The sequence below is a fragment of the Diplotaxodon limnothrissa genome, linkage group LG6 (genome assembly GCF_057381915.1).
Source record: "Diplotaxodon limnothrissa isolate DT_005_m linkage group LG6, D_limnothrissa_male_GT1.1, whole genome shotgun sequence".
NCBI classification, from domain to species: Eukaryota; Metazoa; Chordata; class Actinopteri; order Cichliformes; family Cichlidae; genus Diplotaxodon; species Diplotaxodon limnothrissa.
In genome coordinates, this window is record NC_140601.1 from 42,734,071 (window position 1) to 42,750,820 (window position 16,750).

The 16,750-nt window shown below is 47.6% G+C and overlaps 1 protein-coding gene across 4 annotated transcripts in view; it reads right to left on the reverse strand.

The window, feature by feature from the left end:
• The window catches only part of sh3pxd2aa (SH3 and PX domains 2Aa), a 97,851-nt gene extending 82,002 nt beyond the window's left edge, over positions 1 to 15,849 (reverse strand). For all 4 annotated transcript variants that reach the window (XM_085355234.1, XM_085355233.1, XM_085355232.1 and 1 more), the window contains exons 1-2: positions 15,230 to 15,849; positions 1,828 to 1,908 (exon numbers count right to left, since the gene is read on the reverse strand). In XM_085355234.1, the coding sequence (XP_085211360.1) occupies positions 1,828 to 1,908; positions 15,230 to 15,325 (177 nt within the window). In that variant the 5' untranslated portion in view covers positions 15,326 to 15,849. The remainder of the gene's footprint in view (positions 1 to 1,827; positions 1,909 to 15,229) is intronic.
• Positions 15,850 to 16,750: the final 901 nt, after the last annotated feature.

The window sequence follows — 16,750 nt, forward strand, 5'->3', positions numbered from 1 at the left end:
ACAAAGCTATCCAGGAACCATTAAGGCTCATTAGTTTCCTCCCAGGCAATTTGAGGACCTCGCTGTTGTAGAAGGCGAGGTGAATATTAGAGGCATGAATCACCAAACACCACATCAGTACAAAATGATTATCATTAATAACTGTTTTAGAAAATAGGAAAACTTCTCTCACTGTCACTAAGACCTGATATAAATGCTGCCATAAGAAGGAGCCAGTCTGCCATCAGTCTGCCATCAGTCTGCCATCAGTCTGCCATCAGTCTGCCATCAGTCTGCCATCAGTCTGCATTCAGTCTGCATTCAGTCTGCATTCAGTCTGCATTCAGTCTGCATTCAGTCTGCATTCAGTCTGCATTCAGTCTGCATTCAGTCTGCATTCAGTCTGCATTCAGTCTGCAAATCTACTGCTGAATGACGCCAAGTTAGAAATTAATGCAATCTGTTTCTGATATTTCAGCAATTAGCTGTGATAAATCCACAGTCCACTCACGTCCCCACAGGTACAATCGCCACAAATGTGCCGTCTGAGGCTACTTATGGCATTTGTGGACATTTAAGAACCAGAAAGGAACACGTTTTTAAAAAGGTGCGTATTTGCACCACATCTTGCACAATCTGTGATCTCTGTGTTTGGCAAAATACACAAAGACATTGGATAAATATTATTTTCACTGTTAGAGTTGCAGGTTTAATCACAGACTGTAACTAGTTTTGCCACCAAACCAAAAAAACTGTCACCAGAGGTTCGAGTACAAACCACAAAGGTGTGAATAAGTCCACCTACACAAAGTAGTGCCTCAGAGGGCCGCTGTTCAACCACTACAATGAGGAACTTTGTTCTTTCTGAGTGTATGAAGCATTCATACTGTTCTGTGTTTATTACTCTACCTCTCTCTTTATTCCAGTTTGGGACTAATCAGCTGCAGTAGGGGTGAGGGTCCATTTTTCACTGGTCATCAATGGGACCTTTCAGAAAGGACTTTTCCTCTGCTGATTGAAACATCGTTCCCTGCTGGACGAGCACACTGGAGCTATTGAGATGTGCTCCCTGTAACTCTCACACTGTGGCTCTGTTATATTTACTAGTTATTGGTAGACCCCTGGTGCACTCTACATATGGTATCAGCTTGCAGTAGGGCAAAGGTGCGAGGGGGCTGAAGGAGTGCACATAAACATTCTCCCAGTATGGAAGAGTCCATGTGAAAGATACAGGAAAGGTTTTCATTCCCACTCCTGCCTCATTCCAAAATAAATAGTCCCAAAGAGACACCGCAACAACATTTTAAACAAGGGAGTAAAGCGTCTGAGCCAAGACAGCAAAGCAGAAAAAAGCCTCCTCCGTACGAGGCTCTATTTAAAGAAGCCACCAATCAGAGCAGTGCGTAGCATCTAACGACAAGCCACTGCAAAGCCTGGTACATTAAATTTGACTTCCATGTGGCTTTCTTGCTTGTACCATAAAAAAGGCCTGTCAGCTCCCCGACGTTTTGAGGCCAAGCCAGCGACGAGACGAGAAAGGAAGAAGAGCGGGAGGAGAGAGAGGTGCAGGCTGAGGCATACAAGCCACGTCTCCCCCGCTCCCCCGCCAATTACTAACTCACACATCGATTCATTGAGGCGGCGAGGTGTGGCGAACACGGCCAGAGACACGGCAGCAGCAGCAAACGGGTGCCAGGTTTACACATTAATCTATACAAAACAATGCTGCAAGTTCACACGCTCGACCTGCTGAAGAATACACCAGCGAGCGGCGGCAGCGTCGGGGACTTCAATCCAAGCACGGCCCACACAGGGCAGCAGAGCGGGGCGAGGCTGATGGGGGATTACCTGTAGGTCAAAGAATTTGCTGTATCTTCTGTAGATGATGTGGGAGGTGTTGTCCGAGTAGGTGACATTGATGAGATACACCTGCAAAGACAAAGAAGGCAAAGTTAAAACTGCAGCTTGGTTTAATCTTTTAAATCCAGAAGACTTGTTCAACACTTCCACCTGAAACAAAAGCGCACAAGCTTGGACTGCGAAAGTCACAAACGCAGCACATGTGACAGAAACGAAGCACCACATAGATGCACACACAGATGCACACACAGATGCACACACAGATGCACACACAGATGCACACACAGATGCACACACAGATGCACACACAGATGCACACACAGATGCACACATAGATGCACACATAGATGCACCTACGGTGGTAGGTTCTTTCAAGTTGCACAAGGTTGGGTTTCAATGCAACAACAACAGCCTGGCTGAGGGCTGATAGAGGGACGCTTGGTAAAGGCAAACACATCATCAATAACTGTACTCGTGATGGTTTCTGTCTGTCCAGCTGCTCTGCTGGAAACAAACTCGCAATCGTTCGCCTAAAGCACTGATGCATCACAGTAGCTGACGGTCATAAAACCGCCATCCAGCCACAGGATGGACGGTGACATCATCCCTCTTTTCCCCGCACACTGACCTGGCGGCCTTTACCCTGCCAGACGAAGCCACGCTGCAGCCCTGAGAGGCCTGATAAGATTGAGATAGAGTCCATTTATCTGTCAAGAGGAGCTAAGTGAAGCTGCCATCATCTCTAATCTAATGAAACATAGATAACCAAGGTAACGGATCCAGAGGCCAGGAAATTTTCATCAGAGACGTTAAGAGCAGGTGGGATCTCTCAATTGCTGTTATAAAGGCGCTCAGAGAAGACCTGGATGTGAAATTACTCGAGTGGATAAGCTGTTACGTAACAGACTGCAAGCTCGAGCTGCCGTGGGCACAATCGAAGATGGTCAATAAAACAACGTTTTTTCCCGCATAAAGGAGTTTTTGGCGCAGCCCAAAGAGGTTTTAGTCGGCCCCGAGAAAAAAGGTTAAAACAACGCCACCGCCAAAATGACAGGAAGTGAGAATAAATATTAAAATTATCTCTGAATGTTTTTATTAGCAATTTATGTGAAACAGCTGTTCACCAAGCAACACGTAAGGCTGCGCAAAGTGCTTCCTGTTCTGTGCAGGCCGAATATGAAACACGCTAAATGCAAATACAGAAATGCTGAGGACACATATTCAGGATGGATGGAAATACAGTGGACAGCAAGTCAGACACAAACCTTCATTACAAATGTTTCCTTAACAGAAAAAAGGCTCATTTTTACATAAAAGTTCACCTTCGTGGTTAAAAGTGACTTTGATTCTTCAAAACTGAAAGTCTTCCACAGCTTGTAGATGCACAGTCTGATTCTCAAAGATGCTCTTTTTGTACCCGATCGTGTGACATGTTACCAGTTAACTTGATTTGTTTCTTTTTAGTTCAGGTTCAGTTTCCAGTCGTCGCCCCATCACGACGTTTTTGAGACATCAAATTAAAAATGTGCTCTTTTTTTCCATGAAACATTAAAACGTCTCAGTTCAAATGTGCGTTTAGACGTTGACATGTTTTCTGTGTCGTAGTGGGAAAAAAGTATTGGTTTTATTTAAGGTTTGTAACTTTTTTTGGAATTTCAGTTTGTAGTTCTTGTTACGTTTAGACACTTAAAGTATTTTGGCTGTGGGAGGAACCCCCGGTCATCCTCGTGGTCGTCATCTCTGGACTTTAGTTCTTGCAGGTTTGAGGCAACTAAAGCTGCTGAAGTCAAGGTAACGATGGTAACTATGATGAAGAGACACTGACGTTTATCGTGGTTTCAAATCTAGGATGAAGGTTTTTCCCTCTGCTGTTGCCAGAGACGATCCAAACTTCACTTGTGGTGCTGCTGCTGTACTTATAAGCTACATACAAGTAAAACAGCATTGTCACCCAGCCAAAGCATTTCAGTAAAGTGGCCTAGACGCAGCGCAAACAACTGCCTTTGCCTCACGTATAGCATCAAACAGGCGGTGTGCGTTTCCCCGGTGAGCCATTGCTGCTCTTTGTTTCAGCAGATGCCATCTTTTGGGACTGATCTTACACCGTCACTCCAACCCTCCGTACCTGCCAAGAGTCTCAAGAGCAGCGGCGAGATGAATGAGGTTGAGTCAAAAGCCTCAACGTTGACGCAGGAAGGGCAACAGCCCGAACAAAGGAACTTCCACAACAAAGGCGGAGGGTTAAAAGGCCTCGCCGCTGCGGTACGTTCACTCTCATGCAAACACGGCTGCTGGCATGCAGAAGCTGCAACTGTCACACGACAAACGTGCACGGTGGGGTGTCGCCACAGTGATTAGCTCTGGCATTTACTGCTATGAAAATGTGCTCCCGGGGTCACGCTGAGTCCCAAAAATGGCTCCAGCCACCGTCAGCAACATCCAAGTGTCTGTGTGACTTCTGTAGCGTAACAAGCATTTGTGAGAAGAAGCAAAGAGCTCGTTTTACTGCTCCTTAATATCAAAGAAAAGAGTTTCTGAAACTAAATCAGCTGCTGGTTGAGGTGTCCTCGGGTAACACGAGGCCTCGTCCCTTCAAAGCTTCATGTAATCATAAATAAGGAAGCAGAAACACAAACGTGCTCTTGGCAGCTCACATCAGACTTGGCCTGAGGGAGGATGGAGGTTCTGCCCCCGGCTCTTCTCACAGCTTATTTTTGCTGAATGACGATTATTTTTAAGCAGTTTATAACAGCAGTGCCATCACTGTGTTTAAGCCGGTGCGATTCAAATATCTGTACCACTGTTAGATTCATCAGAGTCACTGTGCTCAGTAACAGCTGAGCAGCACGATGAAGACGACGAGGCGCTGAATGTAAAAACGTCTAAATAACTACGGCATCGCTGTCTATGCGATTACCTACAGAGTGACGCGATGCTGAACCTGGATGACGGGGTCACCAAAGAAGATCGCTTCATTCCCGTGGCTCAGATTCAGCCATGATAAAGACCATAAAAACAACATTCAGACTTCTGACCCTCCCGTCTTTAAACTTTGAGACTCATCAGACCAGGCAAAGGTTTCTGATTTAGAGGAGTCTGCGTGAAGCTTGGCCTCAGTTTCCTGTTCTTATCTGCTGTGCTGTTCAGAGATACCGTAGCTGTAACTAGCAGTCATTTGAGTTGCTGATCGTCGTTTTTTTCTCCATCCTGACTTTCTGTTTGATCTTCAGCAGGTCAGCTCGACCTACACGCCTAAAGACATGAAGTCGTTGCCATTAATGAAGTTTCTACGAACTCAAATCTGATTCCAGGCGTACTGAAAGGTTTAAGTTTAATTAAGTTGAAATGCGATTCCTCCACGACCTTTTCTAACTCAAATTACTTTGAAACTTCCAGGGGAAAAAAAAAAGAGTTCCACGTTCCTCTAGGCTACAAAAGACATTTTTCCCATGAACTTTGCATAATTTGGGGATGTTTTCCACAACTGTCTAATATGTAGGACACAGCTGGACACGGTCTGCTGTGGACGCATTCCCACTGTTGAGTGGGTTAAGTAAGGGAGCTGCCCTGTCCTCCATCAGTGCAGGTCGATGTCACGCCGACGGGCTTGTCAGGCTGTAGTGTGGAGGTTAAAGATGGGCTGACATCAGTCAGGTAAGTCCTAGAAAAACAGCTCATGATAGAGTTTGGACTTTTCTCTGTTTCCAGAGTTGAAAACTGCAGCGCTGGCATGCTGATGTCATGCTGATGTCATGCTGATGTCATGCTGATGTCATGCTGATGTCAGACAGAACCATGTGACGAGGATCAGCCTGGATGATCGAGTGTGGGAGCAAACTGTGTGCGTAAAGCGAGTCTTTGTCATGTCTCTGCAGCAGTACTTCGACATGAAGCAGCCAACACAGACTTGGATCTAACAGCACGCAGCAGTGCAATTTTACCAAGTGGCTGTGTGTATATGAGTGCTCTATAAACTCCTCTGACCTTAATGGCATGCCAGACTATCATCCTCCCATCATGCATCTGGACCACTTAATTTGACTCGGATGAAAATCCGTGCTGAGCTTAAGTGTAAGACGTGAGCCAGGCGGGAGGACGTGGACTCAGTGAAAGGATCCAAACCCCAGAAGCAGATGGGCATGTGATGGCAACCGCAGTGAAAAACACAACCGACGAGGTCCCGGGTCTGCTCGAGCCCAAAATATCACGCTTTAACCGAACGCCCTCCCACTCCCTGGAATAAACTGCACACGCTCGGCCCCGCCGCTGCCGCCTCTCAGGATAAATCTAGCAGCAAACATCGTCTGATTGGCTGCTAATTACATTTGTATCATTTCTGTTTGCATTTTACATGGTAGCTGCATTTTCCAGACACTCATGCAACTAAAATAAGGCGAGCTGAGATGACTCAGAGCTCGAGTCCGCCCAGTCGTGAGAGCATAAATGCCCCGAATCAACTGTTTGATTGACTCACTCAAATGTCAGTTAGGAAATAATCTGTCTGCCTGTTAAATAAATGCAAATCTGCAAATTAACTCGCATACATTTTTCATCACCACAGACAGGGAGCTAAAAAAGCTGCGATTGCTGCACAGCAGCAGGACCAGGCATTGCTGCAAGGCCAAAACCGAGGCTGAGATTTGTGTGAGGAGGCCACATTAAAACATCTGCGTGATCTCGGGGTTTCTGACAGTGAGCTGAGAATAACCAGGCCTGCATCTGGAAACAGGAAGGAGTTTGACACTAAAACCACGAGATTAGGAAACAATGAGATGAGACTGACGTGAGAAACAGCCCACAGCTGCTACAGAATAGGAGAAATACATAAGATATATATGTAAGAATAGAAGCTTCTCATCAGGCGCCACAGCACTGACGTGTTCGTCCTTCAAACCAGTCAGAAAAAAAGATTCACAAAGAGCGTAAACAACAACGCGGGGAAAAAAACTCCCAAAAAACAAGGCCTGGGAGGGAAGCACGTCCCAGATAGGAAGAAAAGCACTCACACATCTGCTAATCCCACAGAGGGAGAGCTGCTTGAAAACAAAAGTTTTATTCATGCTCTGAAGCAACGACAGAAACACGAGTTCTTACGACTGAACAAATTGGACCTCTGATTATTTCATCGTGTTCGTCTGAACCGGTTATGAATATTCACGCCGAGCTTACAGCTCGCTTTATTTCCCCCCGCCTCGCCTCTGTAGAGCGCTCCTCTAATTACCAGGACGTTAAAATAATTCATAGACAATCGCAGATCACGGAGAACGTATAAAAACACAAAAACAAAACTTACAGCGTCGGAGAAGAGCCAGGACCCAGCCTCGCCGTTTCCAGGACAAGAAGGCAAAGGAGCCGAGCTCTTGGTGGGGCCCTGAATGTGGGCCCAGCCACTAAATGCGCTGAACCCCGCCTAAACTATATTTAAAGGAACTTATAAAACAGACGGGCGGCATGCTTTCAGACCATCAAAGAAAAAAATCGAGCTGGAAAAAGTCAAGTCTTTCCACATGGAGCTGGTCTAAATATACTCGAGTCTAATAGGGTCACTTAGTCGAGAGGTTAGCAACTGACGGTAAAGCTTTAAAGCTGTTTGCTGACAAAAATGTCAAAGCAGCGACGCGAACTGTAGGACAGGCTCATTCTCGAGCCTCTGGAAACCCCTCCACAGATGCAGCCAAAGCTGTGGCCTTTAGCAGCCACGCAGCAGGACGCCGCAGCGATGCTTCGAAACTGTCAGCAAGCCGCTTTGAAGGGGCCCGGGCACGCGAGGCGTGCCCGAGCTGCGGCCACAGGGAGTGTCTGCTCAGCAGGTAAAGTCCTGTGCAGCTTTGAAGCCTCCTTCATACAATTGCACAATAACACAAGAACAATTCTCAAGTTATTCCATATTAGATTCCAGCGAAGTGAAAAAGCAGACAAGGTCGTGCGCTCAAATAAATCACTCTGCCAACGCCGCTTCAAAGGCGGGCTCTGCCCGGCGGATTCCCGGTTATTGAATTTTAGCTGGTCTGAGTCTGAACATCGGCGCTCGTGTGAGAAACCCAGAGCAACGTTAGACGGCTGACAGCACCACAACACAAGTTGCAGACTTCACAACCTGTGCAGCCTGACGGGCAGAGACACGTGAGGTCAAACTAAAAGCAGGGACAGCACGGAGCGAGCCGCTGTTTCCACGGAAGATCACCGAGCCTTCATTTGAGGCCTGAAGAGATTCAGCACATCAACAGGAAACCGTAAGACGAAGAACAGACAGAGCAGCACGAGTCCAATCATGTTCCTCCTCTCCCTGCTTTGGGCTTCCTGAGACGCCAGTGGCACAGGGCTGTAGAGCGTCTGCAGGCGCTGGAGGTAACCTGTGAGGAGCACGTCTCTGCAGAGCCCACGTAAGAGGCCGCCATCACTGCTCAGCTTTATGCTTGTGCAGACGCAGTACTGTCACGTCCTGGTGTTTTATATCATATATATGTGTTTTATATTACAACTATTCTTCCTCATATTGACGATTGTTATTTGCTTCCTGATAAATTCAAAAACAGCAGAGAAATAGGAGCAGGAAACACACAGCATGTCTTTATCCTGTCTTCCTTCTCTCACCCCAACCAATCACAGCAGATGGCCCCGCCCCTCCCTCAGCCTGGTTCTGCTGGAGGTTTCTTCCTGTTAAAAGGGAGTTTTTCCTTCCCACTGTCGCCAGAGTGCTGCTCATAGGGGGTCATATGATTGTTGGGTGATATTGTAGGCTCTACTGTACAATATAAAGCTCCTTGAGGCGACTGCTGTTGTGATTTGAAGCTGTATAAATAAAACTGAATTGAGGAGGAGCCAAACGTTACTGAACAGGCCAATCACAGTAGTGATTCCCAGGGATGTGCACGTCAGACTACCAGCACACCTGCGCTTTAATCTGACAGGTGATGTCTGTTGGCTTTGTCTGCAGCTTCCTGCTGATAGCTGCTAACCGCTGCCTCTGGAAACCAAACTGATGGGAGTTTATCTTCCAACTGCCGGCTACAGCAACAGTCTAAGTCACTGGATTAACTGTTTAAACTGACGTATTCGTGTGACTGAGTCTAACTGCTGCTGTACTGTAGCTGATTGCGCTCAAATATTCCTCGTAAATCATCCTTGTGCTTTGGGAGAGAAGCAGCATCTAATTCTAATAATGTTTTAACCAGTTTCCCTGACTATCTGTTAATCTCATGAAAAGAGCTGCAAGCCAACTCCATCTCCCTCCATCACTCCGCCTGCTCGCTCACATAAGATCCAACCGTTTCCCAAACAACAAAACCAAAGCCAGCACCGTGCAGGCCACACATGATGTCCACACGCACGCCATCTCTCATCAGCTCCAGTTATGACGTCATCGCCAGGAGGTGTTCACACACGTGCCTTCACCAAAAACACAGTCGTCGTTCTTTCCTCGATCATCAAACGCACGAAAACGACCTGAGGTCCTGGTGATATCAGCACGGCATGACGGCGCCCGCCTCAAACGCGCTGACACCAGCCGCCGCCCGCTGCTCATCAACCTCTCCCGAAACAAAAAGCAGACGGCCTCGTAAACCGTCGTCTTCCCAGTTAGAGGCGAGTCTGGAAAAAGGCGCTCTTTTTACTGAGATATCAGCCTGTGTTTGATAGGCCAATAAACATGCGAGTGTGGACGGCCCTCTGAAGAGATGTTTTACGGCGCCAAATAACAGCGTCTTCCAGCCTGGGCCTCGGCGCAGCGCAGGAGTCTCTGGAAAATGAAACGTTATGGGACTGGGACTTGTAGGGAAACAGAAGCTTAAAGTAAACATGGCCGTGCCCGGCCTGCTTTCTCTTTTATCACCTCCTCCTGCTGCAAGTACACAAACCCTTTAAAAAAAAAGTGTGTGTTTGATTCGTGTTTGCGACTCAGCGGTCCAGTTTCCCCTCTGACAAAAGCCAGGCTGTAATCCCCCCCTCCCCTCCCACAGGATAAGCATTTCCAGCTGGTTTCACAAACATTACAAATGGGATTCAGTGTTTTCCACAGATTGTGTCTTCCTCTCGTCTTCTCCGCTTCCCTCTCGCCCCGCCTCCCACTTTTCTCTCCTCACAGTGACTCGCCTCGTCCCTTGAGACCGGGTAGCTAGGGAAACTAGGCCACAGACTAGCCCGCTGAGACCGTGGAGCTCCAAACACAGTACGGCTCTGAGAAGAAGCTCCTCTTACGCCTTCACTGCACACACGAGTGGCCTGGATCACGCTCAGCAAGCCTTCCTATAGAGCAGGACCGATTTGGGAAGCTCGTGTTACACGACTAATCCACTCTAAGGGAGAAAGAGCCCGCGCTGCACTGAAACCGTGTCTATATTATCAACAGTAGACCATTAATTCAGTGTCTCCGAGCACCTGCCTGTGGGTGTATTTTCAATTAGCCTGCTAAGAATAATTATTTGCTTTCCGTGTGTGTTTTTGAGGAATAATTTGACGTTCTGAGGAGTGCATTTATTCGCTTTCCTGCCGAGAGCGAGCTTAGAAGACTGATCTCCTGTCTGTGTATTAAGTATGGAGCTGGAGGCGCACAGAGATCAGCTTAGCTCCAGTTATTTTCATGCTAATGAGCACAAACACTGCAGACAGGAGCAACCGGCCAGCCGAGCTCCGTCCAAAAGCAGCGGGACACAGGAGACGGTGACTTTTACCATCCTAATATCTTAAACTAAGCTAAGATAGTGGTTTCCATCCCTGCTTCTTAATCTGTCACTTCTATGTTTAATGTATTAGTGGATAAGGCAGGACAGGGCAAAGATCTGGTGCAGTGACAGCTGACTACATCTGCACCACCTGGTTTTCCTGCCTTTATCCTAGAGCTGGGCGATAGAACGATAACGATATGTATCGTGATATAACTTTTACTCGATAGAGAAATTAAGCTATCGCGATAGACCTCGCCGCTCTTGTCCTCTTAAAAAAAATAAAATAAAATAAAAAAAAAGGTCAGCCAATCCAAATTAAGTAGCGCAGAGCCGAACCAATCACAGCCGCAGCGTCACGTCGCGTGACTTGTTACGTGCAGCACAAGTGCCAAGCCGCACGTGTGTTTGTTTGGGAAGCAGCCAGCGGGTAATGGAGGAAATGAGTGTGCCGACTAGAAAAATCAACCGAGCGTGACCGAAGAGAAAACAGATGATGGTTCCAACGCCGGAGAGATTGTCGAACGGAAGAGCCATAGAAGTTCCGTAGTGTGAAGGTATTTCTGCTATTTCAAGTCTGACAAAAACAGAGTAGCGTGCACTGTAAATGTGCCGAAAGCAAGTCTGGAAATACAATAAACTGGTGCATGCGTCACACTGTGCGCCACGTTATTGTTTCGGTGAAATGAATTTCTACAATACTGTTAATTCTACTCTGCAGTGTTTAAATGCTTACATATACACACAGTTACTGTCCGTCCACACATACGACTCGGTTCTGCTTCTATGCCCCAGCTTTGTTTACTTTTTCCCACCGAGGCTTCTAGACTTCTGATTGGCCAACATTTCTGCACGGTTAGGAATCTAGCGCCACCTGCTGCTTTGGCATGTTCATAGCAGCGTTTTCCTTCATTTCTCCCTTTATGTGTGGACGGGATTATTTTTTAAAACGAAAACGGAAAATCTCCGTTTTCAAAAACACCCGTGTACGTGTGGACGTAGCCTCAGTCTCTGACTGGAAGCGCTAATTCGTCATTCGGCTTTTGTCAGACTAAAGTAACTGTTAAAACTGTTTGAAAAGCTCAGCTATACAACAAGGAGAGATTGAGAATTTCCTTTTAGTTCTCAGTTTATTTGATATTGACAAAAGTTAGTCAGTTTTGTCTGTTCTTCTGTAAAACAAACTAAGATTTATTTTTAGAATTAATATTTTGTTTCTAAGTGGAATTGACAGTTTAGTCTGTTTCGTTTGTTCTATTTTGAAACTTAAACGCTTTAGCGGCTGCCTTTTGTGTAGTTTGCAATATTTGCCTTTATTTATCTGAAAAAGTCTCATGTTCCTTAAGTACATCTACCCTGTTGAACTTATTATGGGAAATAAATATTTAAATAAAAACAAGCTGCTGATTATTTCACATTTTACTTGTGAGCAACGGCACATTTAAATCTTACAAATATAGTTATTTGGCTTATATCGTGATAGATATCGTTATCGCCTGAAATGAAAAAAACATATCGTGATATGAAAAAATCTCATATCGCCCAGCTCTACTTTATCCCGACAGAACAGAAGTAAAGGAATATTTTGTGTGTTTTTGAAACTCATCCATATGAGGAGATGTGGCTGCTTTGACTGAAGTGTCACTGCAGGTAAAAGCAACCAAAACGCTCCAATCAGGTCCAACGGATGGCTCCACACAGGGTGGTCGTCTTCTTTTGGGTCACCACAGCAGAGCCGTCGCTCGTCCCTCCATCCCTACTGTCCTCCTCAGTCAGTCCAGCCCACGAATCTCCTCTGAGGTCTTCCTCTTTTCCTCCTGCCTGGCAGCTCCTTCTTCATCGTCCTCTGTCCAGTATATCCACTCATAGTCACTCTGACGGACTGATCTCTAATCCTGTCCATGCTGCTCACTCCCAGTAAACATCTGAATATCTTCCATCGTCTCCAAACCATCACTGCAGCTCTCTGCACCGTGCTAACCCTAGCTAGCCCTAGCTTAGCTAGCATTAGTACTAACTTAGCATTCCAGCCCCATCTCCAAACATGCTCACTCCTGGTTTTCAGAAAGCTAAGACGGTGGCAGCCAACTGGTGACATTGAGGCAGTTGCATCTTTTATTTACAGTCTGTGTGCACTGCAGAACTGTGCTGCGACGCTGGACGTGTCACGTGCTCCTAAACAGGCCTTAAATGATTGAAAACAAGGTTTTTTATCTTCCTTCGTTTTCTGCAGCAGGTTCGTTGTGTCCCGGCACACTGAGGAGAATAAGTGCGCTAATTGTGTCCACATATCACTGAGCCTAAGGGCCTGCAGGAATGTAATTGCATATGAGCAAGATCGTGTTCCTTTCATGGTGGTCATTTATTTTGACTTGTTTATGAGCTCGAAATAGGATCTGAAGCGGGGATGTGAGGTGCAGAGCTCCGGCACAAACTCTCGCTGTCACGCTTATAACAAGTGTGGTATTGATGAGCGAGGCCACAGGAGGTGAGCTTCAGGAAAGTAATAATAACCACTGGAGCCTGTCACGAGGGTTCGCTTGGTCCAGAAAGTGGAGAATAAAGTGACCGAGATTCCTACAGGAAAGAGGTTTGATGCAACGAGGCCTTTAAGAGATTAAATACAACATTAACAGCAACTGGCTTTTTTTCAGCCATGACTGCAAAAAGGATTATTACAGGTTATCGAGGATGAACCGATCTGGCTTTCAAAGGAATAAAATCAAGCCACTGTGCACAAACCTGCTCTGCACATGCTCAGTGCGGAGCAGGGTCATCTCACCTTGGCACGAGCTTTCAAACAAAGAGGTTTAATGTACAGAATTTATCCTCTCATGATTTGACATCAACTTAAACTTCAGCTTCCTGGTTAAAAAAGAGCTTCTTCTCCAGACGGAGCTGATAGTGACGGCCGTACGAGATTTTATCACGGCTGCGATGTCCGACACGTCGAATGGCCTGTCAGCGAGGACGCGCTCTGCTCTTTACACTTGAGATTACAGACAATAACAGCTCACCGAACATCACCTTAAACTCATTCGGTCACTCGGTGAGAGCACACTCCTACAAACTCAGGGGGAGCTTTGGGGACAGCAGCCGGAGTCCTGGGACGGGCGAAATAACCTCCTGCACTTTTCTGATGAGTGCAAGTCAGAAGGTAAAGCGAGAAGATCCTTTTAAATAAGAAGGAACCGCTCTGTGAGTCCACGACAGGCCATCCGACCCCTGGATCCAACGCACAACGATGTAGAACAGCTTTAAGGTTTGCAGCACAAACGCAGCAGAGCGAGCAGCAACTTTATCGCCGTCCTCTTGCATTAAACAGAATCTGGTTTTGTTCTAGTAGCAGCTGCTCGAACACAGCCGTGAGACACATGGAGCGAGCAGATTATCATGTTTACCCTGTGCTGAAAGTCTCCTGCTGCTCCTGCCTGGACATCATCTCACAATACATCCACCCAACATCCACCCATCCATCTACCATCATCCTCCACTGATTCATTGAGCTGTTACAGGCTGAGAGGCAGAGACCCTCTGTACAGGTCACTCTACAGTAACTTCTAATAAATACTGACAGCTGTTTGTGTGACAAAACCCAGAGTTACAAAGTGCTTCACAAACACAAATATATGCGTTAAAAAGAGATTCAGAAACAGGCAAAGGACACATTGTAGAAACAGTCAGATTCAGTAAAAGGACTAGATGTTACACCCTGCATTGCTTTAAGTGGAGAAAATCTCCATCAAGAACCAACAGCAGCCTAACCCCACACGATGAGGACACATTACTGTAGTGTTATTAGTATTGTCTTCACTGTTGCAGCGTTTAGGCGCTGCTCGCCTTTCCTTGTGTGTTTGAAGGCATCTGTGAGTTCTGAAGGAAAATGCTGCTTCAAACGGAGCACCAGGGTTTGGGGCTTCCATCACAGGGAAGTCATCAGGCTGACACATGAACATCTGCAGGAAACTTCTTTTAACTGGAGCATCGTTTCCTCAAGAATGAAACAGAATCTTGACAGAAGTAAGAGGAAACGCTCAGCTGTCTGTAAAGGACGGTAACACGGACTCGTTACCGTGAATGTGTCATGCTCGTGAGCACAGCTCCCCCCTGAAGGTAAACTGTGGGTACAGTGTCTCCACAGTGATGCCCGTGTGTCCACACTGCACCAAAGCATGTCAGGAGCTCAGAACAACAATGAAGCTGATGAGCAGAGGCAGCAGGCTGGCTGTGTGACAGCTCACCTGTGCTCGTGCTCTCTGTGCTGAAGCGCTGCCCGAGCTCCGGCGCCTCCTTCGCTGATAGCCGCAACTCGAGCCGAGCTTAGCGGCTGTTCTCCCCCAGCAGCCAGGCCGCACGGAGAGACGGCTAAACGCTGCGTTTAGGAGTCACACTGTGACTGTGAACAGGCCGGACACACACACAGGGACACAGACACACACACACAGACAGAGACACACAGGGACACAGACACACACACACACACACACACACACACACAGGGACACAGACACACACACACAGACAGAGACACACAGGGACACAGACACACACAGGGACACACACACAGACACACACACACACACGGACACACACACAGACACACACACACACACACACACAGAGACAGACACACAGGGACACACACACACACACACAGAGACAGACACACAGGGACACACACACACACACACTCGTGAGCGGGACCAGGTGCGGGGGTGCAGGTGACTCACGTAGTGCTTGGACGGACTGCGCCTCTTCTCCACGTCCACCACCTTGACGTCCAGCACGGTGCGCAGCTGCATCTTCACCCTGCAAAGGCTCTGCATGGAGGCGCGTGCGTGCGGCCGCGGGGCTCCGGTCAGCTGACTCTTATCACGGCAGAGAAATCACCGCGCGCATCGCCGGTGTCGGCTAACGGTTCGGCGCTCCGTACTCGTGACGCAACCAGCATCCGATCCGACCCCAAACTTATCGACGGTCCATCTGAGCGCGTGCCCGTGAGCGGGTTCGCCTGCAGCCTCCACAGGCTGAGCCGGCGGCGGGCGGTCACCTCACAAACGGAAACGACGTGCGGCGGCTGCCTTTGTGTCTGCGGTCTGCATACCTGGAGCTGCCGGCGGAGGGGGGCGGGGCTTCACACGCGCGTCCTCACGGCTGAAGACTAGAACAAGCCGGTACCGGCTGCGCCTCCATCCCGCTGCCCTGACACGGAAACCGGAATCTGTACGGCCACCCCCGAGCGTCCCCCTCTCAGAGAACCGGGAATGCTGTGGACATCTGGCAGCACGTGCGGCTGGGAACGTCACAGGCTAAACACCACAACCACCACTGTCCCACGCAGCGGCAGCTTTCTGGCCAGAGACACGCGCAAGTGGAAGTATGGATACAGATGTTTCACTGGCGACCAATCAGCGGCCGCCCCTCTGCTCCACATGAAGGAGCCAATTAGTGACTAAACACTGCCCCCCTGCGCACGCAGCAGCACCCTTTAAAGATGCTTTTTGTGATCCCGCTCTGCAAACTGCAGCTGCAACTCCCAGCAGCAGGGGGCGGTGTGGTGCCGCTCCACGTGTCTTATGAGTGCGCTGTTTAACCTTTGATGTTACAAAAGTTACATCCTACATCTCCTCAAAGCTCTTCCCCAGTCCGCGCGTGTAAATAAGACTGACCTGGTTAAATAAGTTACTCTGACTCACTGTGCGCCACCCTGTGGTACAAAGTGGTATTACACCACAGCGCTGCAAGGTCCTAGTTTGCTTTCCGGAGAAGTTTTCCGTCGACAAACTCAAAGCGATTTTTTTTTCACAATCTGATGATAGTTTCAGTGTATTTAGAAATAAATAAATTACTTTTAAAGATAATAATTTCCCTTGAAAACACTCAAGTACCTCAAAATGTTTGAAATCACTTTAAAAAAACACCCTCTCATCTCTGAGGCTTTGCCGTAAGCAGGAGCACATCTGGGCAGCTGCCTGGAAGCTGCAGGTTTCCTGCTGCAGGGTCATCTGCTCCGTGGTAATCTAATTACATTTATAAGGCTAGATTACCAAGCAGGCAAAATGCACAAATCTGCCCCAGGTGTTTGAATCCTCGGAGGCTTCAGGACCTGTGTGTCTGTGGGAAAGAAACACGCATCTCTGCTGAAAGCAGCGCTTCACCAGTTTCACATGATGAACTGGAGCCGTGACAATGAGGCCGTTGTGTGTTTTTGCTGTTTTGGCGCCACAGGGATGTTTCCAGGGTTTCAGAAA